This window comes from Lontra canadensis, unplaced genomic scaffold (genome assembly GCF_010015895.1).
Source record: "Lontra canadensis isolate GAN:19392208 unplaced genomic scaffold, GSC_riverotter_1.0 scaffold85, whole genome shotgun sequence".
NCBI lineage: Eukaryota > Metazoa > Chordata > Mammalia > Carnivora > Mustelidae > Lontra > Lontra canadensis.
Window position 1 is genome coordinate 4,527,355 of NW_022631079.1, and position 27,616 is coordinate 4,554,970.

The following is a 27,616-nucleotide window of genomic DNA, read 5'->3' on the forward strand; positions in this document are numbered from 1 at the left end:
GGAGGGTCGCAGGGCTTGGTTAGGGGGCTACTTCCCAACTGACCTCTTCGGAGTAGTTTGCATTGTGATATTCCCTTAGTCATCCTCCCATTGGTGATGTCTTGGGTTTGTCTCTGGGTTTAGATAAAGCAGCCAGATCCCTCACATCTGAAACAGTGTGGTCCGTTTTTGCAATGTTTTTCCACCCTTGGAATCATTTTAGATCTTGTGCAGTTTGGCCCTGCAGAGACACTAATGTGTCCATTCAAAGGCAGGGGGACCAAAGCCTCCATAGGGCTGGGTATCTTCTCTCCCTCACTTCTGCTTCCTTCCCAGACAGTCCTCAGTCTAGACTGTCTGTACAACCTGAGTTCAATTGCCCCATTAACTGAGGTGGGAACATAGTTTGAAAACAAGAGAGCAGAGAACAGGTTGAATTTGGAAAGAGCACAACCAAGACGAGCAGTGGGGCCAGGCCGTCAGGGTACAAGGGTTTCAGGAGGCACATGGGAAGATTTCACATCCATTCTGGCCTCCCCGGATTACAGCATGTCAAGAATAAAAAGAATAAATAAAAACTTTAAAATGTGTGTAAAAAAAAAAAAATAAATGTCACGCCAGTAGGGACAGGGATTGAGCAGACAAAAGAGAGAGAGAAAAAATGCTGGTTTGTCCTTGCAGACTATAAATCCACGGAGAAAAAAAATCTCATTTTCTTGGCCACTTTTAGGAAAATTTCCTTGTATGATGAAGACTTGCTTTGTTCAAAAAGGCTTGGATGAGCACAGGCCCACAGTAAGAGAAAAACAGCAGAACAGAAGGCTCATTTGGACACCAAGGACCTAGCAAAAGGTCTTGCGAAATGACATCACTAATAGAGAATTTTTTTCCCCAATTATACTGTTGTAAGTTAGGTGATATAAAACTTCTTTTCACCCTGAAAATCTTCAAGGAAACCACAAAATTCATGGTTTGCTTGGAGTGATTGGGGTTTTCTAGGTAAATACTCAATAGTCCATGAGATCAGGATCAGTGCGAACCAAACCAGAGTCAGGTGACCCAGCATGAAACAAACCCTCAGTCATCCTCTGGGTTGTAAAATATTTGCCTATTCAGATTAATTTAAAATTAAATACTGGTTACCAGGAGCTGGGGGTTGGGGAAGTGGGAGAGATGTTGTTTAAAGGTACAAACTCACAACTAGTAAATAAATCCTGGAGATCTAAGGTATAGTTTCATGAATATAGACAACAATATTGTATTCTAATCACCAAACCTGCTAAGAGGCTTGATCTTCATTATTCACACCACAGAAAAGAAATGATAATTACATGACATGAGAGAGGTGGTAACTATTGCTACAATAACTGTTGCTACAATCATAATTAATCATAATTAATCATAATATATAAATGTATCAAATCAACATTAAATTTGCACAGTATTGTATGTGAAATGTATTTCAATAAATTGATGCATAGTATGGATTCCTGGAAAAAGCCACAGATTTAATGAATAAATAACTTGGAGGTGATGGAACATAAAAGAGTGTTCTTGGTTTTGTTTTTGTGTTTGAAATTCCGCTGCACCGTGAGTCTTGTGGACCCAGCTACTAATTAATGAAACATTATATTGGTTGCAAACTGCCTCCATATAACCCAGACCGGTCTAGCATTATAACCACTGAATGGAACAGACTTTTTTTCCCCTAAGCCTTAGGAATCCAGGACTCTAGCTTACGCCCTGACACCCAGGACCATGCACCCTCACGTGCACGAACCCCCGCCCCCACACTGAGAATGGGCGGGCTGCTTCTCTTCTCTCTGTTAGGCCTTATTAACACCATGTGTTTCCATCTGCATCCTGACCTCCATTGTGAGAATGAGGCAGTGTCACCCATTCTGTTATCTGCCCCATTCTGGAGGCAATCCAAATGCATGTTGGAGAGTTTTTTTCCTATTAGTCAGAAAATAGAAAGAGACAAATAGCCCTGAAGTCTCTCACACTTTCTGAGAATTGTCTATGGAAAATATGATTCACACCACCTGCAAAGGTAAACTCATCCCATCGGACCGAATGGGACAAGCGTATGTCTTAGGGAAAGATTTAGCTTCCTTATTCTGGGCTCTGGTGCCTGGGGAGGAAAACCGGGGTATTCTGAGTGGAAGGTAAGAGGGGCAGGTACGCTGACCTTGAGAGAGGACCACCTGGCCCCTGTAGAGAGCTGAAGAAGTCTGCCCAGCTGTACACAATCTTGCCCATGCAGCAAAACCCTTGCTAGAAGAGGTTCCTGAAAGGAAAAAGGTGGAAAGAATAGGGAGGAGACAGACGACATAGTACACTCAGTTTTTATTTGAGGACTTAAAGCCCACAAAAATGATTAGAAAATAATAAACAAAATTGTGTTTATAGCCCAAGTCTCCTGAAATCTTTCTATCCAGGAACAATGAATAGATCCACGTTAACTGGGATGACCCGTCATTCCTGGGCTCTTAGCCTCTTAGCCATTTTTCAGTGCACGACATTTGACTCCCCTCAGATACCCACCCAGGAAAAAATAAGCCCCTGGTAGGCGTGTTGATGAACAAGTCGGTCAGAATGACCCGATCACATCTGTTACGTGCAGGCTTGGCACCCCTACACACTAATGTCCTCCGCCCACAAAACTGCTTCAAAATGTCTCATCATTCTCTACATCTGATTGCCACCTTGAGAGTCCTGATGCCCCGGCAAAGATGGTCTCAAATATGTCAGTGCCCATGAGAGAGTGAGGAGAATTTCTCACATCTGGCTGGGTGCCAAGTGGCACTGAGTACTGATTTGCCAGCCTCGGAGTCCTCTGTGAGACATTCCTCAGCTCCTGCCCATAGACCCTTTTACCACAGAGCTCAGACACAGTCCCCAGGGGCAGCAGACCTCGAGTCACGGTCACTGTTTATCTTTCTTCCTACTTCCTGCCAAGTGACTTTCATAATCTGTGCCCAGCGTCACATGTACACAATCAACCTCAGAGGCCAACCTGGGCAATGTGGGTTCCACCCAGAGACCACGTGTTCCTGGATCCCCCCCCCACCGCCTTTCCTCCACCATTTCCTCCACCACCTAGTTTTGGGAAGGGAGTCATGTAGTTTGACTAATAATTAAGCTATTTTCCTGTGGTTTACAGTGCAACTCCTTCTTGCTGGGATCTGTACCTTCCTGGGACGCTGCAAGAGGGAAACTAAAATCCTTCATGTAACACAGTTCAGCGACTCTGACAACAGTTCAGCAGCTCCTGGAATGTTAAACGTGGTGCTACCGTACAGCCCAGCGATTCCACTCCTAGGAATATACCCAAGAGAAAGGAAAACACGTTCCCATCAACTTGTATATGAGTGTTCATAGCAGCATTATTCAAAATAGCCAAAAAGCAGATTCATCGACCGATGAGTTGACCTATTAAGTAAGAGATATTCCCCCAGTGGAATATTACTCAGCAGTACAAATAAGTGTAGTACTTACTGCATTTATTCCAAAGAAATGTAGCACTGATACACGTTACAATATAGAAGAACCTCGAAAACATTATGCTAAATGAAAGAGCCAACCACAAAAGGTCTATGGATATGAAAAGCTCAGAGAAGGCAAATACAGAGAGAGACAGTAGACAGGGGTCGCCTGGGGCTGGGGTGAGTGGCAGGATCACAGGTGTCAGGAAAGGGGTGTGGAATTGCGTTTTGGGAGTGATGGGAATCTTCTAAAACTTACTGTGGTGATGGTTGCACAGCTCTGTGAAACGCTGAAAGCTACTGAATTGGACCCTTTACGTGGGTGAACTGCACAGCATATAGATTATATTTCAATGTAACTATTAAAAAATCATAATAGCCAAAAAGCAGATTCGACTTATGAACAGACTCTTGTTCCAGATGAACATAAAGAAAGCCAGCTCTTCTGTTGCCTTCTATTTTAACCTCTAGGTTCGTTTTCATTGTATTGTACCCTTCTTATTACTAGCATTTAAAATGCTGTTACTGCCTTTGTATTCAAAAGACAGGTTGGACAACTCCCGTACTCTGTTGTCTGGGTATGTATGGGTATGAAAATCTAGTCCTGTATCATTTTATCTTTAAACACTGGTACCGAACAACCATTCATGGGCAAGTTGGCTCCAAAGAAGAGTCCAAATGCAGAAGGAAAGTTTGGCTTAGTGTAGAAATCTAAATCTACGTGCTTACAGATATAAGAGGACTGTGCAGGGGCGCCTGGGTGGCTCAGTTGGTTAAGCGACTGCCTTCGGCTCAGGTCATGATCCTGGAGTCCTGGGATCGAGTCCCACATCGGGCTCCCTGCTCAGCGGGGAGTCTGCTTCTCCCGCTGACATCTCTCCTCTCATTCTCTCTCTCTCTCTCCCTCTCAAATAAATAAATAAAATCTTAAAAAAAAAAAAAGAGGACTGTGCATTTCTTAATTTGCAGAATGTTATTTGACCACCATATGCAACTGTTGCGAATACTGTATGGATTCATGAGTACTTCTTGAGCCAGGAATTAGAATAAGAAGAGAAGCCAGGAGAGAGGCAGCCAGTACTAATGCACTGGAAAATAATTCTTCATTTGGGCTAAGAGGAAAGCTTTGAGCAGATGGATAAATTTGCCTTTTCTCTAATCTAACCACTTCTGTTGCAGAGCTCCTCCCTGCACTCCAAACCCGGTGTGTGTCTCTCAAATCAGCACCCTCCCAACACAGAAACTTGCGCTTTCCTCTCTGAACGAAGAAGGTGAGACACAGAGATGCATTTCCCCTGGGATGGATGTTGAGGTTGTGCAAATCCTGCTCTGCAGGGATTAAGAAGCAGATTCTGAGCAGCAGAGATGTCGTGTCTTCTTTTAAAAATTTACATTTTTTGTGGGTATCTATGAAATGTGGGACCTTGTAAAGCATTAGGACAAAGTCAGGGGCCCCTCTTCCCTCAGTCTAAGGGTAGTATTGATACCATCTATAGTACCACAAGAATTTATACCATTTATAAATGTATGTCCCTTTATGACAACAGGATAACAAATTGTGAAGTAAGAGAACCAATCAGAATTACAGACTTATCCAAGTTGCAGGTTTCTCTCGCTAGATATCATCTCTGGACTCACAATACCTCGTGATACTCCTGTTGTTGGGAAAATCATCCGTCCCAACCATCTGTTGGGAAAATCATTGTCTGCTTTCTATAGTTTCAAGAATGGAGGAAGCCTTTATCCTATCTATCTACTTGACCATTCTTTCACCAAATCAACTATGAGAACTATACTCCCTAGGTTTTTATGATTATATACATCATGGGTAGAAGTTTTATAAAAATTAAAAAAAAAAAACCTCTCAGGATAATATCACTCCTTCAGAGCCTAAAGCATAAATACATGAATTTCTGAGACAGCCATTAAACAATATTACATGGGTTACTATTCCCATTATACAGCTGGAAAAACTAAAGGATTGCCTTAGACCTCACAGATCTAAACTGCACTCCGGGGCCTAGCGTTCCATATTTGGTGTGGGTCAAAGAAAGGAGATTCAGACTCAGTGATTTGACTCATGGATCATCCCACAGGTCGTAAACTGAATACGCAAAATTAATCCAGGTCTCCCGTTGCAAATTGACTCCCACAGGAGTTTTATTGCAAGAGACTACTTTTTACCAAATATTTCTGGATAGTCTTTCATATCATGTGGTCCCAGAAACCCCTGTATCAGAATCTCCTGCAGACTCTATTAAAAATGCAGTTTCTGGGAGTTCTTGGGAGTCAGGTCCAAGACGCAAGAATGCAGGAAGACCCCAAACTCACTTTCTCCACCAGAATATATATCAAATTACACCTAACAATCGAACAATTTCCCCTGAAGTACTGAGGGCTGACTGAAGAGCTACTGAACAACCAAAGGCAGAGAGAATGACAAGAGAAGAGCAAGAGACATTGGAAGGAAGGAAACCCCTGACCCCAACCCCCATGCTGTCAGCGGCCGCGGGGAAAGAGGGAAAGAGGGACAGAGAACACATCCCTCTGTCCTGGGGCACAGAAAGAGGCTGTGGTTTAAAAGAGCAACTAACAGGGCGCCTGGGTGACTCAGTGGGTTAAGCCTCTGCCTTCGGCTCAGGTCATGATCTCAGGGTCCTGGGATCGAGTCCCACATCGGGCTCTCTGCCCCGTAGGGAGCCTGCTTCCTCCTCTCTCTCTGCCTGCCTCTCTGCCTACTTGCGATCTCTGTCTGTCAAATAAATAAATAAAATCTTAAAAAGAAATAAAAAATAAAAGAGCAACTAACATATGGAAGAGACAAGGCGAGATGGCCCAGGAGCAGAGGAGCTGGGAGAACACTCTGGGGTAGAGGGACGACCGTCATACGGTTTATGGTTTATGCTCTCACCCCACCTTAAGGCAGAGTCTGGACACCATCACAGGCAGGTCCAGCTGTCACAGGGAGTTCATAACCTCAACAAGCCCAGGGTCCACAAGCCCACACCAGCTCTGGTCTCACTGAGACACAGGAAAAAATGACAGAGTTTATAAAAGCCGAAGAACTGTGGGGTTGCTCTCTCCTCCTCCATCTTAAAAGCCCAGAGTGGAACAGGGTCTCGATGCTGTAAGTGGTGGGTCTAGTCTCCACAGAGAGCTTGTAACCTTACCAACATCTGTGTTGCTGGGAGACAGAAAATAAGCCATGGTGTATTTTTTTCTTTTTATGTTTTGTTTTGGTTTTAATTAAAATTTTTTTCTTAATTTGTATTTTATCTTACTTTTTCATTTTTTTTAATTTGTCTTGTCTTATTTTAATTTGTGTTATTTTTGGTTTGGTTTTGTTCTCATTTGTTGTGGGTTTTTTTTTTTCCTTTTCTGCTTTTTTCTTTTTTCCATTCTTCTTTTCTTTTCTTCTTCTATTCTTATTCTTACTCTTATTCTTATCATTATCATTATTTTCTTTCTGTAGAAAACCACTATTTTTTTCTTCCAAGATTTTATTTAAATTTAGTGTGAAATTCATTAACATACAGAGTAGTATTGGTTTCAGGAGTGGAATTTAGTGATTCATCACTTACATAACAACACCCAGTACTCATCCCAACACATGCTCTCCTTAATACCCATCACCCTTTTAGTGCACTCCCCATCCTCCTCCCCTCCAGCAACCCTCAGTTTGTTCTCCATAGTTAAGAGTCTCTTGTGGTTTGCCTCTCTCTCTGTTTTTATCTTATTTTATTTTTATTTTTCTTCCCCTATGTTCATCTTAAATCCCACACATGAGTGAAATCATATCATATTTGTCTTTCTCTGACTGACATTTCTAAAAAGCCATTGTCTAAAAAGACAATGACTAGCATATACAGCCACAGCTCCAGCCAGCCAGCAAAAGCCACCAAGCACATAATCTACAAAGGGGATATTATTGACAAGACTATGCCTTCAAGTTTAGTCCTAATCCACAGACATAAGGTCAAGCAAAATGGGGAGACTGAGGAATATGCTCCAAAAAAGAAAGAAAAAAAAAAAAAAGAACAAGAAAAAAAAACTCAGGATAAGAACTAGGTAAAACAGGGATAAGAAACATGCTTGATAAATAATTTTTTAAAAAATTTTTAAGTAGCTCTAACATGGGGCTTGAACTCATGACCCTGAAATTGAGGGTCACATGCTCTACTGACTGAGCCAGGTAAGTATCCCACCTAATAAAGAATTTAGAGTAATTATTGTGAAGATGCTTACTGGGTTGGAGAAAAGAATGGAAGAGCTCAGTGAGATCTTCAATAGAAAGATAGAAAATCTTAAAAAGAACTAGTCAGAGCTGAAGAATACAAGAACTGAAATATAAAACACACCACAGAGCATCAGCCATAGACGAGAGTATGCAGGACAAGGTATCTGCCATCTAGAACACAGGGTAATGGAGAGCACAGAGGCTGCATGGCAAAACAAAAAAATAATTTAAAAAAATGAGGAAAAATGAAGAGATCTCTCAGACAATATCAAGTAAACAAATATTCACAATACGGTGATCCCAGAAGAAATAAGAGAGAGAGGTGTGAAAACCTACTTGGAAGAAATAATAGCAGAAAACTTTCCTAACCTAGAGAAGAAAACAGATAGCCAAGTCCAAGAAGCACAGAGATTTCCAAACAAGATGAACCCAAGAAGGTCCATAATACCTAAAATGTCAAAGGATAAAGATAAGAAGAGAATCTTAAAAGCAGCTGGAGAGAAACAAAAAGTTACCTACAAGGGATAACCTATAAGGTGATCAGCTGATGTTTCAGCAGCAGTTTTGCAGGCCAGAAGGGAGTGGCATGATATATTCAAAGTGCTGAAGGGAAACACCTACAACCAAGAATACTCTACCCGGCAAGGTTATCATTCAGATTTGAAAGTGACATAAAGAGTTTCCCTGGACAAAAAGATAAAGGAGTTTATCAGCAGGAAACCAGCCTAACAGGAAACGTTAAAGAGACTTCTTTAAGTGTAAAGGAAATGACTGTGATTAGACATAAGAAAATTATGATTAAAAGATGTAAAATATGGGGGACCTGGGTGGCTCAGTGGGTTAAAGCCTCTGCCTTCAGCTCGGGCCATAATCCCAGGGTGCTGGGATTGAGCCCTGCATTGGGCTTTCTGCTCAGCGGGGAGCCTGCTTCCTCCTCTCTCTCTCTGCCTGTCTCTCTGCCTACTTGTGATCTCTGTCAAATAAATCAATAGAATCTTTAAAAAAAAAAGATGTAAAATATGACAACGTATACATAAAATGTAGAAAAGGGAAGAAAAAGTGATAAAGAAAAAGAAAAAAGGGCTTTTTTCTTTCTTTTTTTTCCAGAATGTGTTTGAACTTAAATGACCATCAAATTAATATAGACAGCTATTTACTTAGGATGTTATTATTGTAGCCACAAACACAAAACTTATGATAGATACACAAACAAAACAGAGAAAGATAGCCAAACATTACACTATAGAAACTTATCATCCACAACGAAAGAGCAAGAGAAGAAGGAACAAAGAAAATCTATAAAAACACCCAGAAGACAAATTTCAAAATGGCAATAAGTACAGACCTGTCAATAATTACTTAAATGTAAATGGCCTAGGGGCACCTGGCTGGCTAAGTGGGTGACTCTTAACATTAGTGTCATGAGGTTAAGCCCTATGTTAGGTGTAGAAACTACTTAAATATAAATGGCCTAAATGCTGTCAAAAGACATAGGAGGGTAGAGTGGGTAAAAAATTAAGACTCACCTATGTCACCTATAAGAAACTCACCTCAAACCTAAAAACACATACAGACTGAAAGGGAAGGGATGGAAAAACATTCACCATGCAAATGGAAGAAGAAGAAGGAAAAAGAAAAAAAGGCAAAGTAGCAATACTTAAATCAGATAAAACAAACTTTAAAATAAAGACTGCAGGGGCGCCTGGGTGGCTCAGTGTGTTAAAGCCTCTGCTTTCAGCTCATGTCATGATCTCAGGGTCCTGGGATGGAGCCCCACATCAGGCTTTCTGCTTAGCAGGGAACCTGCTTCCTCCTCTCTCTCTCTGCCTGCCTCTCTTTCTGCTTGTGATCTCTATCTGTCAAATAAATAAATAAAATCTTTTTAAAAATATAATAAAAGAAAATAAAGACTGCAAAAACAAACCAAAAAAGACTCTAACAAGAAAAAGAAGGGCAGGGGCGCCTGGGTGGCTCAGTGGGTTAAGCCGCTGCCTTCGGCTCGGGTCATGATCTCAGGATCCTGGGATCGAGCCCCGCATCGGGCTCTCTGCTCAGCAGGAGCCTGTTTCCTCCTCTCTCTCTGTCTGCCTCTGCCTGCTTGTAATCTCTCTCTGTCAGATAAATAAATAAAATCTTAAAAAAAAAAAAAAAAAAGAAAGAAAAAGAAGGGCATTACCTAATGATAAAAGGATCAATTCAACAAAAGGATATAACAATTGTAAATATCTACACACCCACTGGAGCACATAAACACATAAAGCAAATATGAATGGACATAAAGAGAGAATTGATGGTGATACAATAATATCAGGGGACTTTAATACTCCACTCACATCAAAGGATAAATCATCCAGACAGAAAATCAATAAGGAAACAATGTCTTTGAATGATGGACATATTATGTCACATGGACATAACAGGTATATACATAAAGAATATTCCATCCAAAAACAGAAGACACATTCTTTTCAAGTGTACATGGAACACTTACATGGAACTTACATGGAACACTTACACTAATGCCTTACATGTAAGGCATTAAACAAGCCTTGATCAATTTAAGAGGACTGAAATCATACCATACATCTCTTCTAACCACAATGGTATGAGACTAGAAATCAATCACAAGAAAAAAGCTGGGAAAACCACAAACACATGGAGATTAAACAATAGGACACCAAACAACAAATGAATCAACAAAGAAATCAAAGAAGAAATAAAAGAAATACATGGAGACAAATGATAATGAAAACACAGTCGTCCAAAATCTTTGGGGGATAGTAAAAGCAGTTCTAGGAGGGAAGTATGTAGAGATACAGGCCTACCTCAAGAAACAAGAAAAAACTCAAATAAAGAATGTAACCTTACACCTAAAGGAACTAGAAAAATAAGAACAAAACCCAAAGTAAGTAGAAGAAAGGAAATAATAAAAATCAGAGTAGAAATAAATGACACAAAGACTAAAACGACAATAGAGAAAATCGATAAAATTAAGAGCTGGTTCTTCAAGAGTATAAACAAAATTGACAAACCCTCAGCCAGACCTATCAAAAAGAGAAAGTACCCAAATAAATAAAATTAAAAATGAGAGGGACATCATGACTCACATCATGGAAGTACAAAGGATTATAAGAGAACACTATGAAAAATTACATGCTAACAAACTGGACAACCTATTAGAAATGGATAAATTCCTAGAAACAAACAATCTTCCAAAACTGAACCAAGAATAGAAAATCTAAACAGATCAATTATAAGTAACAAAATTGAATTGGTAATCAGAAAACTACCAAAAAGTAAAAGTCCAGGACAGGATGGATTCAGAGGGAAATTTACCAGATATTTAACAAAGAATTAATACTTACTCTCCTCAAACTATTCCAAAAAAATAGAAGAGGAAGTAATGCTTCCAAATATATTCTATGAGGTCATCATTATCCTGACACCAAAGCCAGAGAAAGACACCACAAAAAACAAAACAACAACAACAAAAAAACCTGTAGGCTAATATGCCTTATGAACATAGCAGTGAGAATCCTCAACAAAATGTTAGCAAACTGCCTACAACAATACCTTAAAAAGATCACTCACCATGATCTGGTGGAAGTTATTCCAGGGAGGCAAGGATGGCTCATACTCAGAAATCAATTAACACCATACACCATATCAACAAAATGAAGAATAGAAATCACCTGACCATCTCAACAGATGCAGAAAAAGCATTTGCAAGATTCAACATCCATTCATGATAAAAACTCTCAACAGAGTGGGTTTGGAAGGAATATACCTTAACATAGTAAAGGCCATATATGAAAAACCCATAGCTTGCTTACATCATACTTAATGGTGAAAAACTGAGAGCTTTCCCTCCAAGGTCAGGAACAAGACAAGGATGTCTACTCTCACCTTTTTTACTTAACATAATACTGGGAGTCCTAGCCACAGCAATCAGACAAGTAAAAGAAATTAGAGGCATCCACGTTGTTAAAAAGAAGTTAAACTGTCACTATTTGCAGATGACACGATATGATACATAGAAAATTCTGAAGACTCTGCAGAAAAACTACTAGAAGTAATCAACAAATTCAGTAAAGTGGCAGGATACGAAATTAATACAGAAATGGATGGAGCTTCTACACCCAAATAACAAAGTAGCAGAAAGTGAAATTAAAAAAAAAAATCTAAAATTGCATCAAAAAGAATAAAATACCTAGGAATAAACTTAACCAAAGATGTGAAAGACCCGTACTCTGAAAACTATAAAACACTGATGAAAGAAATTGAAGATGACACCAACAAATGGAAAGACATTACATGCTCCTGGATTAGAAGAATTAACATGGTTAAAATGTCCACATTACCCAAAGCAATCTACAAATTCAATGCAAACCCTATCAAAATATCAACAGCATTTTTCTTTCTTTTTTTTTTTAAGATTTTATTTATTGGGGCACCTGGGTGGCTCAGTGGGTTAAAGCCTCTGCCTTCGGCTCAGATCATGATCTCAGGGTCCTGGGATTGAGCCTCGCACTGGGCTCTCTGCTCAGCAGGGAGCCTGCTTCCTTCTCTCTCTCTGCCTGCCTCTCTGCCTGCTTGTGATCCCTATCTGTTAAAGGAATAAGTAAAATCTTTTAAAAATATATTTTATTTATTTGAGAGAGAAGGAGGGAGGGAGGGAGAGAAAACATGAGCAGGGGAGGGGCAGAGGGAGACGCAGACTCCTCACTAAACAGGGAGCCTGACACTGGGCTCTATCCCAGGCCCCTGGAATGATCACCTGAGCCGAAGGCAGACATTTAACTAACTGAGCCACAACAGGTGCATCCCCTCTCCCAAATGGCAGCTTTCACAAAACTAAAATAAATATTACTAAAATTTGTGTGGAACCACAAAAGACTCCAAAGACCCAAAACAATCCTGAGAAAGAACAAAGTTGGAGGTACTACAATACCAGGTTTCAAGATCTACTATAAATCTATAGTAATCCAAAGAGTGTGGTACTGTCACAAAAATAGACACATAGACCAGTGGAAGAGAAATGAGACCTCAGAAATAAATCCACAATTATATGGTCAATTAATCCATAACAAAGGAGGCAAGAATATTATACAATGGGGAAAAGACAGTTTCTTCAACAAATGGTGCTGGGAAAACTGGACGGCTCCTTACAAAAAAGTGAAGCTGGACCACCTACTATATACAAAAATGAACTGAAAATGGATTAAAGACCTAAAGGTGAGAACTGAAACCATAAAAACCCTAGAATAGAGCAAAGGCAGTAGTTTCTCTGACATCAGCCACAGCAACATTTCCTTGATATGTCTCCTAATGCAAGGGAGACAAAAGCAAAAATAAACTCTTGGAACTAAATCAAAATTAAGAGTTTTTAACATAGCAAAGGAAACTATCAACAAAACAGAAAGATGACCTACTGAATGAGAGAATACATTTGCAAATGCTATATCTAATAATGGGTTCATATCCAAAATATATAAAGAACTTACACAACTCAATACTGAAACATCACACAATCCAATTAAAAAATGGTCAGAAGACCTGAACGGGCATTTTCCCGAAGAAGACACACAGATGGCTGACAGATACATGAAAAGATGCTCAACACCACTAGTCAGGGAAATGCAAATCAAAACCACAATGGAAAATCACCTAATACCGGTTAGAATGGCTAAAATCAAAATGACAAGGAATAACAAGTGTTGGTAAGGATGTAGAAACAAAGGAACCCTTGTGCACCGCCGGTGGGAATGTAAACTGGTACAATCACTGTGGAAAACAGTATGGCATTTCCTCAAAAAATTAAAAGTAAGATAGTATGTGATCTAATAATTCCACTACTGGATATTTACCCAAAGAAAATGAAAACACTAAATCAAAAAGACAAATGCATCCCCGTTCACTGCAGCATTATTTACAATAGCCAAGATATGGAAGCAACCTGAGTGTCTATCATTAGATGAATGGATAAGGAAGATGTGTACACACACACACACACACACACACACACAGAAGAATATCACATAGCCACAAAAAAGGATGAGATCGTGCCACCCAAGACAACATGGATGGACCTAGAAGGTATTATGTGAAGTGAAATCATCAGACTTAGACAAATTCCATATGATTTCACTCATAAGTGGAAACTTCAAAAAATTAACAAATGAGAAGTAGAATCGGGACTATAAACACAGAGAACAATTGATGATTGTCAGAGAGGAAGGAGGTGGGAGGTTGGGCCAAACAGGTGACAGGGAAAGGGAGACACAGCCTCCAGGTATGGAATGCGTAGGTCACGTGAATAAAAATCAGAGTATAAGGAATACGGTCAGTGACTCAGTCATGCAAGTTAATGGGACACATGGCAGCCACACTTGTAAGCATAGCGGAATGTGTGCATTTGTCAAATCAGAGTTGTACATCTGAAACTAACGAATATTGTGTGTCAACTACACTAAAAAAAAGTTTTGGGGGTCCCTGGGTGGCTCAGTCGGCTGAGTGGTCGACTTCTGACTTCAGCTCAGGTCATGATCTTGGGGTCGTGAGATCGAGCCCCACATGGGGCTCTGCACTGGGCGTGGAGCCTTCTTGGGATTTTCTCTCTCCCTCTCTCTCTGCCCCTCTCACTCAGTGCTCAATCTCTCTCTCTAGGAAAAAAAAAAAAAGTTTTTGATTTTGAGAGAAAAGTCAATTGAATATGTCATGTTTACAAAATGCCTTGAAAGTAATACCTTGATTGGCATTTGATTCAATACTAGGGATTCAGTACTAGGGATTCAACACTACGGATAGTCAAGGTGACACACAAACACCGTAACATTTATATTTTGTGTTTCTTCATTCTTGGTTTTTCACTAAATTTTTCTTTTCATTTTCAATAGAAAAACAAGTTATTTAAAAAACATTTTTTTTGTGTCTTGTACCTGTATGATTTTATTGCATTTAACGTTTTGTTTGTTTTCAAACAAGGTAAATAAAACAAAACGTTCACCTGCAAGAAAAAAGCCGTTTCCTGGGACTTGCCCTAGATTTACGCTCAGACTCCTGGGAGTGCTTTCACATTCTCTCCAACTGTAAGTTTCAGGGTCATGTTTCGAAACGACATGCTTTGACTGAATCAGCCCAGATTTCCACATTAAGTTTTCTTTTCCTCCTCTTGAACTCAGTCAGTTTCACTTTCCATTTCCCCTCCCTGTCACTGAGGTAATCGCTAGGAAGCCGGGAGAAAACATCAGCTGAGGTCCCTCCCTCCCCCACCATCCCTCACCACCCACAAAACCCTTATATAGCTCCTTCAGCATTGACTTCAGGCAGACTGAAATTTCGGAAGAACGAATCAGCTGGGAGCTCTGCTTTTCAGAATGGAAGAGGAGCAGGTTGCAGACAAGAGGTCAGTGACAGGAAGGCGTCAGCACCCTTGATCTTGCACCCAGCTTGTAAACCACGCTTCTCGGTGCAGGCAGGGTTCTGTGTGGTCGGGCGGCTCGAAGATGAAACATGCACTTTCGCTTTCTGTGTTTTTTTCTGGTGGACATACTCAGGCTCTCAGAACTTCTCGAAATGCTCCCCTAGCTAGCTGGGAGCGCAGACCAGCAGAAAGGGTTGGCAGGACTGTTAGACCCACTGCAGCACAGTTTGCAGAGTCAAAGTGCGACCTCCCTCGGGGGAATTACTCATTATGGGCTTTTGATGATTGTTTACTTTGAAAGGACTAAGAGGTTAAAACCTTCTTGCCGTTTAAAAAGAAGCATTTCTTTTCAGCAGATATTAGTATAGCTGGAATTGGTAGTGCAAACGCAACTCCTTTTGTCCTGAAACGTATGATCAGTCTAAGGTGGGAAGTGGAAGAAACAATTCTTACAGATGGGCATTTTTCCAGAAATCTTATATAAAAACAAAACAAGAAGCTTAGGGCTTGTTTTTGTTTCTGTGGTGAGAGCTGGGGAGCAGCAAGCAATCTCCCTTCAAAATATAATGACCTAATCTCTTTTTTAATACTGATGTCATCTCTGGTGATGGAAAGCAGGTCAGTGGCTGCCCGGGGTGGTGGAGGCCAGTGGCCCTGGTCAGGAGGGCACACTGGGGAATCTTTTTGGGGATGGGATTGAGTCTCTAAGGAGAAAGTGGTGGTGACTGCTTGGGTGTATACATTGGTCCAAATTCATCAAACTATACACTTCAAATTTTATTGTATGTAAAGTATAATCTTAGCAAACTTTTTTTTTAAAGATTTTATTTATTTATTTGTCAGAGAGAGAGAGAGAGAGAGAGAGAGTGAGCACAGGCAGACAGAGTGGCAGAGTGGCGGAGCAAGGAGCCTGATGCGGGACTCGATCCCAGGACGCTGGGATCATGACCTGAGCCGAAGGCAGCCATTTAACCAACTGAGCCACCCAGGCGTCCCACTTTTTTTTTTTTTTAATGCATGTAGACATGCTTAAATTCTGTCATCAGAGCTGAGAGAAGAAGCTGTTCCCATCAAATACCCATAGGGAGGAAGGATCCCACTGACCACTCAGGGAGTGAGGAAAGAAAGAGCAACACCCCACCCCCAAAAGGGTCTGCACGCTGGTATTTGGGGATGGGCTGCGTAAAGGAAAGTCACTGCCAAGTGCCTTTGGTTATGCTTTTCTGTCTCCATGACTGGGGCTGATCAGAAAACATGGCCCAGTGCCTTGTTATCCAGTTTGCCCAAGAGGCTTTACAGAGGACTGTGCTTGGGTGTGTCTGGAGCCCCTGACCTGAGGAAGTCTGGGGGGCCGGGGGCTCTGTGGACTCTGCTGGACTGATGACCACATCAAGCTACCCTGTTCCCAGAGGCTGTATGGACAGGGCCAGGTGGGGCTGCTCCTCGCCAGCAGGGCTTAAAATTGCCAAAGGGGAGAAGCAGCTGAGAGGGGGGCGGATCCCCTCGTTTCTTGGGGCTGGCTGATGGGCTCCCTCCTCTGCCCCACGAAAAATTCACTTAGAACTAGGACACTCATATGCCGGCGAGCATGGCGGTCAGCAATCGGTAGCGCTACTCTGTTAAGAGCTTTTCATGTTCATATCATGTGCCCAGTAGCCCGAGGAAGGAAGAACTGTGATTTTTTTATTAGCCCCATTTTCGAGATGAGCAAAATGAGGCTCAGAGGGTGAATTACTTGCCCAAGAGAGTAGGCGTCAGAGCTGGGTCATTAGTGCTGAGCGTCTCCTAATGTGTATAAAGGCCAGAAGGGTGGAATGTCTTCAGGCTATTAATTATGCTCCTGTTGGAGAGAAGGGGCAGGGACCAGAAGGACTCGGCTCTCAAAGCCACACGGAGCCACACCTTAGGAGAAGGAAAGGTGGACCTCCCCAGGGCATGGTTTCCTATAATTTGGATGGAAGGAAAAAGGAAATTCATTCAGGAATAATTTGAATGTAAAGAAATGAGGCTTAGTAACATGATTTTAAGAAATATTCCAGAGCAGGTCAAAGAGAGAACAGAAATCTGGGTGTCTTGTGGTCGTTTTCCTCTATTCTAGATTGCCTGACTTGTCGGTTGATACATTCTCTCTGACAAGTACATGGGAAACTGCTTTGCAAAATCCCTCCGGAGCAGTGCTTCTCAAAATGGGGTACAGGGAGGGGCTCCTGCAGGTACAGAATTCCCAGGACGCTTGTACAGATGCAGATCCCTGAGTCCAAGCCCACCCCTAGATTGCAACAGATGCTCTGGGACTAGGGCCTCCTTCTATCATGCCCTTTTCCAAACCCCCAAACAGTTTGTGTGGAACCCTGCTCCCAGCAGAGGGTGACCTCAGCTCTGACACATTCAATTTCAGCTTCTCCTTGGAGGGAACCTCCTCAATAGTGTGACATCAGGCTCATTGTCCTTTCCCATTTGACAAAAGTACAGACCTCAAGACTAGCTACCCCGGGGGTGGGGGTGGGGGGGTTGGGGGTATAGCCTCTTCAGCATTTGCTTCTGATCCACCATCCACAGGCAGAGAATAAAATCAGCTCAGACCCCAGCTTTTCAGAACTGAGAGAAATAGCCATCATCAGGTAAATCTGGCCAACTTTTCTGAGAGGAAGTTGAGAATTTCCACAAATCTTGTTCCTGAGAGCAGCTTCCTGAATGATGCCGATTCGGTGTTTGCTTATGGATTAAATTCACATTGATCCCATTCCATCATAAATCTATCTTAACAGTTCGAGCATTCTTATGTCTGTGGCCGGTTCTGATTTAAAGACACTGAGGGAAGTGCTCCCAGGGGAGCTGGACCGGGCAGGTGGGAAGGGGCAGGAGTTGTTGGGAGAGCCCTGAGGGAGATCCTTTGGGCAAAATCCTGTCAAAAGGGCTGGGGCCTCCCAGCGTTGTTACAGGAGGTCCTGGCCCCTGTTTTGTTTCTTTTTTCTTGTTTCTTGTTTCTTGAAAAGACTGAGTCCGTGAGTTTTGTTGTGGTGGTTGTGGTTATTTCAAAAGTGTGCTTCCTTCTGTGCAAAGGTGCTGAGGGCCAACTCAGCATGACACAGCTCTGGCTCTTAATGAGGTTGCCCTTCCCTGGAAATCTACTCTTTCAGAACTGAGTAAATATGTCGAAGGGGAGGAAGAAATGCCGGCCCCAAATGGGCCCCTTTGGACTGGAGGTTACTTTGAGCCAAAGGTAATCGTGACCCAGCAGGCTCCAGAAAAACTTTGGCCTCTCCCTTAACAGCCTGACAGATAGGCGGGCCTGCCCCCCAGAGGAGATGTGACCAGAGATAACTTTTTATCTGAAAGACTGGCCGGTACAGCAGGGCAAAGGCTGGTCACCAACCCTGTGTGCTCATCTTCCTGGGAATTCCTCCCCACCGCCTTGAAATCCCAGGCCCCCGTCCACTCCTCAGCTGAAGGTGGCCGCAAGCCCCAGCAGCCTGCCTTTAGGTCTTATACTTTTATGGGGCTCCTGCACATATGAAATTGAAGTTTTTCCCCCTGCTCATCTATGTCAGTTTAATTACTAGACTAGCCAAAGAACCTAGAACAGTAGGAAAACAGTTCTGAGTCTACCTGAGGCACCCTCTTCTTGACCTGCCATCATCCCCAGGCCTCCCCTGCGGACGAGGAGCAGGGAGAAAGTGTGCAGTATCTCCAACTGCAGCAGATGGCGGGTATCCCAGCCGAGCTGAGGGCTCTGTTAGAATGCACACTAGCAGGCCCTGCATGCTGAAATCCAGACTGAGGAAATCAGAAACAAGGCCCAGAAAAAGAAAATAATAATAATAATAAGTATTTAAAGAGGACCATGGGTATTTCACCTACACAAGAAATGCTCCTTGCACCATACGTATATGCAAGTGCAAGACACCCAGAGTGGGTGGGGAGTGGGTGGCCCAGGAAGGACGCTGATATAAAGCATGGCTTGCCCACTGAAGGGGTGTTTGAGGATAAGAACCTGGTGATTGGAAATCTCTGCCAAAAAGGGAAATCTTCCTGGAGCCTCACTACTCCTGCTCACAGTGTGGTCTGAGTCCGACTTCCCTGGAGGTTGTTAGAAAGGCAGCACCCCACCCCTGCCGAATTCAGATCTGCATTTGCACAAGGTCCTCGGGTGATTTGGTCCCTGTGCACATCAGAGGGGGAGCAGAACGGCTCTGGAGAGTTCCTTGGCTCACTTTCTAAAGTGATGGGCTCCCCGAGTGGTGCCTGTTTTGACCAACTAATTGGGCATGAGATCTGCCTATCCCTGCCCGCGGTCAGCGGGACCATAACCAGAGCATCCCAAGTGACAAGCTGCCTCAGAAATTCCCTGGAAACTCCTGATCTTATCATTATGAGGTTAAGAGTCTCTTTCTGAACATTTCAAGATTCTACTCTAGTGATGGCTTTGACTAGGCCTTGAAAAGAGAAGTGGCGTCTACACTGGGGTCCGTGGGTCCCACCAAAGATGGTCACCATGCAGGAAGGTGGGAAAGAGAAGCAAGGGGTGTCGGTGGGTTAAATCTGGGTATTTCCTAAGGACTAGTACTGCCAGTTTCACCTGTTTTCCTCCGCAAAATCTCACGGCTGCCGCTGGAGGCTGTGAGGAGTCTCTTCCTGGGCCACAGGGACTGCCTCCTCCCCACAGTTTCTAGTAGATGAAGGGAGGGAGAGAGGAAGGGCATTCAACTACCCTTGTTTCACGTGAACTTAGACGTTCTCTTTATCAAGTTTCTGCAGCAGTCATCCTACCCAATTGCTTTGTTTTCCCCTTTAAATATCCGGATTTAATTATTGCTCAGTAATTTCATAAATTGCACACATAAACATATAAGGAACATTTAGAGCAACTTTCAAAAACACGTATGAACTAAATTGCTAAGTGAGAAAGGCTGAAAAATGGGTATTGGTTTTTGTTTTGTTTTGTTTTGAAGATTTTATTTATTTGCAGAGAGAGACAGATCACAAGTAGGCAGAGAGGCAGGCAGAGAGGGAGGGGGAAGCAGGCCCTGCAGAGCAGAGAGCCGGATGCAGGGCTCGATCCCAGGACCCTGAGATCATGACCTGAGCTGAAAGCAGAGGCTTAACCCACTGAGTTACCCAGGCACCCCTGGATTTGGTTTTTAAAAAAGCAATAAGTAGGGGCGCATGGATGGCTCAGTCAGTTGAGCATCTGACTCTTGGTTTTGGCTCAGCTCATGATCTCAGGGTTGTGGGATCAAACCCTGCATTGGGCTCTATGCTCAGTGGGAAGTCTGCTCGAGATTCTCTCTCTCCCTCTCCCTCTGCCCTTCCCCATACGTTCTCTCTCTTTCTCTAAAATAAATAAATAAATCTTTAAAAAAAAAAAAAGGTAAGATGCCTGATATGACTTCAGTCTTCTTAAGTTTTAAGATTTGCTTTGTGGTCTAACATATGATCTATCCTAGAGAATGTCCCATGTGCACTTCAGAGGACGGTGTATTTGGCTGCTGTTGGCCAGAATGTTCTGTAAACATCTCAGTTCGTCTGATCTAAAGTGTAGTTTAAGTCCTATGTCTCCTCCTTCATTTTCTTTCTGGATGATCTCTCCACTGTTGAAAAGGGGCACAGAAGTCCCTTCCTGCTACTGTATTGCTGTCCGTCCCCTTCAGGTCTACCAGTATTTGCTTCACATAGTTCGAGGCTCGTGTGTTGGGTACATAAACATTTATAAATAACCCTACCCATTCTCGGATCGACTGCTTTGTCATTACATCATGACTTTGTTTCCCTCTTTGACTGGAAGTCTGTTTAGTCTGGTGTGAGTAGAGCCACCCCTGCTCCCGTCAGCTTGCCTGGAGCATCTGTGCGTCTGCCCACTTCCAGTCTGTGTGTGTCCTTGAAGCTGGAGGCAGCACGTGTTCTTTACATCCATTCAAACCTTCTATGTCTTTCTATTGGAGGATTTAGTTCGTTTATATGTGAAGCAATTTTGGACGGCTATAGACTTACTATGGCCACTTTGTTCATGGTCTTCTGCCTGTTTTATAATCCCTTTGCTCCCTTCCTAGTCCCTTGCTCTCTCCCTCTATGATTTAATGCTTCTCTGTAGTAGTGGTAGCCTTGTATCCTTTTCTCGCTACCTTGTGGTGTATTTACTACACGTTTTTTTTTTTTTGATGTAACCATGAAGCTTAAATAAAAAACATCTAATATTTTTAACAGATTATTTTAAGGATGTAACTTAAGTTTGAAAGAATCCTTTCTACTCTGCCCTCCCCCCACATTGTATGTTTCTGATGTCACAGTTTATATCTTTTTTACCTTGTCTTTACATTAACAAATTATGGTAGTTATAGTTATTTTTTAAAACCTTTGTATTTTAATCATTATACTACATTTGGAAGCAATTTACCTACCAAGGCATTAGTGTTTTATGGCAGATCCCCTGGATGCCAGCTCGAAGTTTTATGTTTCTTCTTATCTAGATATCAGGACTCCCAGTCCCATATACTTTGCTCCAAATCTTACTTCAGGGGGATATCAAGTATCAAATATCTAATCAAATCAGAAATCTACAGAGGAAGGTTTTTGAAAAACCAACAGACCTTAGTTCCAGTTTTCAATAGACCTTATAATTATGAAGCCACTTATGTAGTTGGCTATCTTCCTGAATAAACTGCCCTTTGTTACCATAAATGTCCTAGCATGGCCAGCTCAAGCACTGTGAAGGAGTGGTATGATGGGATAACCCGACGCGTTCCATCCTCTCGGTCCTCTGCTGGGGTCAGGAATGTAGAGTGAGCTTTTCTGCCTGTCCTACACTTCATGACATCTCCCACAGCTTATATAGGACAGGGTTGGAATATGTTTCATCTTGGAGAGAGAATCTTTATCAATAAGTGCTTAAAAATGTAGTCTGTTGGGGCGCCTGGGGGGCTCAAATGGTTAAGCATCTGCCTTCAGCTCAGGTCATGATCTCAGGGTCCTGGGATCGAGCCCCACATCGGGCTCTCTACTCAGCGGACAGTCTGCTTCTTCCACTGCCTCTGCCACTCCCCCTGTTTGTGTTCACTCTATCTCCTTTCTCAAATGAATAAATAAAATCTTTTTTAAAAATGTAGTCTGATAAGATCTCTCTGGTTTACTGATATGTCAGCCTGCATCACCTCCACAGGGGGGAAAAAAAAAAAGAAGGGAAGAAAGAAAGAAAGGAAGAGTGTGATCCAACTGGCAAAGTGGCTCCTGGTTTTGTTGCGGCAAAGACCTCCAAAGTCTCTTGCCCTTCTCTAGGCTCACTGAGAAGTTGGATGAACACTCTCTACCAATCCTTAGAATGTTCAACCTATTATTTCCGGGCACCAATATCTACAGATACATTGTACTGATCTGAAATTGCCGCCTGCCTTCCTCTCTCTAAAATGTCCTAACTGGGTAATCAGCACAGGTAACCAGTGTCCAAACACGGAAATACCTTTATCACTTTATCAATACCTTGATCGTGTAACAGTTATAAATATATGTGTTCAGTGAGCTTCTTTGTAACTTGCCCTTAGTATTTATTTTCTAATAATTGCTACCCTGAGTTATGATCTGTAGTCCTTCACACAGGGCAGCTAGAATCACCAGATGAAGCCAAATTGGAAAACCCTGGAATGGAGACAAAAAGACATTGGCATTGTGGGGCTCTAGCCAGGGACCCAAGGAATGGGAAAGATTGCCAAGAACAGAAGCCCACACCTGAAAGGCTATCTAGAGAGACAGCAGCCTCCCCCTCTTCCCTGGGCTTGGTTCGATTCCCTTGCCTCTGCGTCTCTCACTATAAAGCATTTTGGCTGCAACCATATCGGGTCAGCAATGGCTCAGCTAGGACTTACTGGAGAGACAGAAGCAGCTAGAACAGAGCACTCGTAGCTGTGCGTGCGGGCTGGGGCTGGTCCACACGGGAAACTGCAAATAAAGTCAGCAGCTCCTCACTGAGTAAAATTATATTTTGACTAAAAGACTTCCCTTGATTCTGATTTTATCTTTCTTCCTTCTTCAGTAATGATAAAAATGCTTCTTTTCTTCCTCTTTGCTTTAATACAGTATTGGTAAGCATAGGTGGTTGGTGTCTTTGGGGTTACGTTTTTCCCCCCAGTGAGTTGGCAACTCTATTTGGCTCATAACTTTTTTCTGATACTGTGCTACTCCGTGGAATCCGAGACTATGGACAATAACTGGGTTTCATGATTTCTGGAAGTTCTTTCCAAGCTCATGGAATCTACTAGTAGGAAAGAAGGAACACAAACTCAGTAAAATACCCACCTAAGCCCCAGGCAAGTATCTACCTGAGAACACACTTTGAGAACTCCGTAACTTACTGAACTGAATAAGGCAAATGATCTCCCTTGGTATCTTCCAAACAAACAGTTTTGTTTGTTTCTCAAAATACATTGGTTCTGTCTGGGGATCTGGCCTGTATCAGGGACTGTGTCTCAGTGAGACTGACCCCGAGCCTCTGGGGATCTGTGTGTGTGATGTGGGGAGAAGTTGGAGCAGCTGAAGGGAAAGATTCGGTCGCACAGCATGGTAGCAAACACCCCTGGGCTTTCGATTCTTTACATGGCTCCTTGTAACCAGTCTGGGAGCTCGTAGGCCGAAGAGGGCCAGGATATCTAACCTTGATTGTTCTTAGCATCCTTTTAAACTAACCAAGTGATGCAAAGGCATAGCCCTGTAAAGGGTCATGGGATGGCTGAATCAACCTTGCCCAGAATGTGAGGACTCAGCCCGACTTCTAGCGGAGCAGGACGAGAGATCCCATCTCCTGTCCTCCCATCCATGTCTGCCCAGACGGTGGAGGCACCTGCTCCGTGGATTCTTGTACAGACCACAGCTAGAGGAGATGAAGCCAGGAAGCAAGAGGGAGGGTACCTCCTCTTCTGTCTAGAAAAATGTAGGGTGTGGAGTGCGCGGGGCTCGCCAGAGAAACAGAACTGGTGGGAGATACATGTATGTACATAGAAGCTGCTGGGCGATGCCGGCCCCACCCACCAAGGCTGCGGACAGGTAGCAGGCATTTGCTAAAGGGAGTTGTTCCAGGTTCTTCCCTGTGTTTGCTCACCGAGAAGTAGACAACTCTGAGCTCCATAATAGAGGAAATTCATTCAGCCCACTCCAGAGCTCAGGCTTCACTAAGGGCTTTTAGTTCAGGTTCTACTTGAAGGTTAAGACAGGATGGACTCCGTTATGGAGAACACTTGGCTGTCCTGCCATCAGCTCAGCCTTGCCCTGGAGCCATCAACTTCGCTCAGATTGAAAGTAGGCAGGTACAAATAGTGAACTCACAGCATTTGACCTCAACTGGTTTTTCTGTCACCTTGTATATTTGTCAACAGCAGAACCAAACTGGATCTTTACGGCTTTATTCCCATTTCTTGCAAGGGAGGAGACTTTATACAACTGGACATAGTTTTTGGTTTCCCTCACTGAGAATTTTAACCCTCTTTTTTATGCATTCTACAATAACTTCTAAACATACTTATTTTTACCTACTTTTTTTCCTACTCTCCAGTAAAATCAAGGTTAAGATAAAGATCCTCACCTACTACTGCTTTAAAAAATATGTATGTGTGTGTATAGTACATATACGTCATATACTATATATAAAATGTATATATAGTATATTATATATATATATATATATACACACACACACACACACACACACAATGAAAAAGAGACAGATTTATTATCAGAAATTGACTCACACGATATGGAAGCTGAGGCTCATAACCACGGTCCACTGGCCACAAGCTACAGACCCAGGAGAGAGCAGGAGCGTGATTCCAGTCAGAGTCCAAAGGCCCGAGACCTGGAGGGATAAAGCCAGAGGCTCCGGTCCGAGTCTGAACGCCTGAGAACCAGGAACGCCGACGACATAAGCTCCAGTCCAAGGAGAGGAGAAGGCCAGTGTCCAGCTCACACAGACAGACAGACAGACAGACAGACAGAATTCACACTTCCTCTGCCTCTGGGTTCGACTGGGGCCCTCAGCAGACGCGCGAGACCCGTCCACACCGGGGGAGGGCGGTCTGCTTTCCCCGCCCACCGAGTCAGCGGCTCATCTCTCCTGGGGACACCGTCACACACACACCCAGACCTATCGTCTAATGAGAGCTCGGGCACCTCACAGCCTGGCGAGCTGACACAACCTGTCACCGCGGCCCGGGTGCAGTGCCTCGCAGGTGCGTGTCCCAGTGACCGTGTTTATTTTCTCCACAGTGAGGTGGACAAGGATTCTCTGGAGAAAACCCTTGCACAGCTGAAATGCCATTTCACGTGGAACTTACCTAAGGAAGGTGGTGTCTTAGGCGATCTAGAAGACAGAGTGTGTCACCAGATCGAATCGGTAAACGCTGAGTGCAAAGCTACGATGTACAATTTCTTGGCCTACATAAAACACCTGCGTGGTCACCACGAGGCGGCGCTGGAGTGCCTGCGGCGGGCGGAGGAGCTGATCCGGCGGGAGCATCGCGAGCAAGCGGACGCCCGAAGTCTGGTCACCTGGGGCAACTTCGCCTGGGTCTCCTACCACCTGGGCAGACACGCAGACGCGCAGATGTATGTGGACAAGGTGAGACGAGTGTGCGAGAAGTTTTCAAACCCATATAGTGTGGAGTGTCCCGAGCTTGACTGCGAAGAAGGGTGGACATGGCTTAAGTGTGGAGCACAGCACAGCGAGAGGGCCAAGGTGTGTTTTGAGAAAGCTCTGGAGGAGAAGCCCAACGACCCGGAATTCTCTTCAGGGCTGGCCATCGCGACGTACTATCTGGATAATAAACCACAGAAGCCGTGCTCCGTGGACGCTCTGAAGCAGGCCCTGGAGCTGAATCGCGACAATCAGTACGTCAAGGTGCTCTTGGCTTTGAAGCTGCAGAAGATGAATGAAGAAGCTGACAGCGAGCGGTTGGTCCTGGAGGCCCTGGAGGACACGCCTTGCCAAGCAGATGTCCTTCGCAGTGCAGCCACGTTTTATCAAAAAAAAGGGGATCTAGACAAAGCTATCGAACTGTTTCTAAAGGCATCGAAATCCATTCCAAACGATGGTAACCTCTGTCACCAGATTGCGTGCTGCTATAGGGCAAAGGTCAAACAAATTCAGAATACAGGAGAATCCGAAGCTAGTAGGAATGAAGAGAAGATTGGAGAACTAAAGAAGTGTGCTATTGACTATGTGATTAAAGCTATTGAGAAGGGAGTAGATCCGCTGTATGCATATTCTGATGAGCTCCTGGAAACAGAAGACTACCATCAGCTAGCTTGCAGTAAGGAGCTCCCCGGCACCCGGAGGCAACAACCCCCCCAGCACTATCGCAACTTTCGGGGGAGTCATGCGAAGTCTGAAGACACTGCTACCCAACATGATTTTGAAGGTTTGCCCACAAGTGCAAAATCAACGGAGGAAGGAAAGACAAAATACCCACCACAGAACTTGGCTGGAAATCAGCCTCCGCAAAACGCACCGAATTCTTGGTATCTCCAAGGATTAATCCACAAGCTGAATGGAGAGCTGCTGCAGGCAGCCGAATGTTATGAGAAGGAGCTGGGCTACCTCTTAAGGAGCAGCCCCACAGGCATAAGCAGCTTTTTCCTGCCACTGGCTGAGCTTGAAGAAGGCGGTGAGGCCTCGGGCACAACCCCACTCCCAGAGCTCCCGGGAGCCTGAGCTGAAACGCAGCAGAGGGCCAGGAGCACAGTCAGGGAACCCGGGACGCCCCAGGATTGCTTTAGGGTATATTTGTAGGGTTGCTTCCTCATATCTGCTTCCCATTTCCATCTCAGCCACACACACTCCTCTAGCCTATGGGCCTTACAGTGCAATCACCTATGGACGCAGGGCTTTGGGCCTGCGTGGGGCTGGCTGTTTCTCAGTTTGCGCTCTGTTCATCAGCTCTCCCTGCTCCAACCTCCTCACCGAGGCTCACCGCTGGCTGCTGCCTGCCAACAGCTCTCCCGGCCTCTGCCCCACTGCCATCTCGCCTTCTGGAGCCCCTGAAAGACCACCTTTGGACTAACCCTAGAATATTCCTTGTCTTCCTCTTGGCTTCAGCCCTGTGTTTATATATATTCTCGATCGCAATACTCCAGTAAATATGTGTTCTTGATAGTGATGTTATAATAAATTTTCTTTTAATTTCGACTCAGGATTGAAGTAAGTGTGTGGTTTGCGTGTGTGACTAAGGGTGATACTCCTTTCCCAAGTTTCTCTTCAGGACAGTATCTAGGGACAGTGGATAAATGATACAGTCATACCGTACTATTTTCAGCATGCCCGGGGTAGGTCTGAGGAGGAGCTGGCCTGCCCTTGACCCTGTTCCAGGCCAGGCGCTGAGCCCAGGGCCCAGTCAGTAGCTGCTGCTACTGAACAGGGTGGTTCTTCACCCAGAAATATGTGGGCAGTGGCCTCCCTGTGTGTAAGGGGCACTAGTACGAGGCTGGAGGGGGACAAAGATCTTCACCCTCCTG

At 43.7% G+C, this 27,616-nt stretch overlaps 1 protein-coding gene across 1 annotated transcript; it reads left to right on the plus strand.

Moving 5' to 3' along the window:
• Window positions 1–15,010: 15,010 nt before the first annotated feature.
• On the plus strand, window positions 15,011–27,003 carry LOC116882579 (interferon-induced protein with tetratricopeptide repeats 3-like). The gene is made up of 2 exons (XM_032883082.1): window positions 15,011–15,109; window positions 25,373–27,003. The coding sequence occupies exons 1-2, from the start codon at window positions 15,081–15,083 to the stop codon at window positions 26,814–26,816; spliced, it is 1,473 nt and encodes a 490-aa protein (XP_032738973.1). The 5' UTR covers window positions 15,011–15,080; the 3' UTR covers window positions 26,817–27,003.
• Window positions 27,004–27,616: the final 613 nt, after the last annotated feature.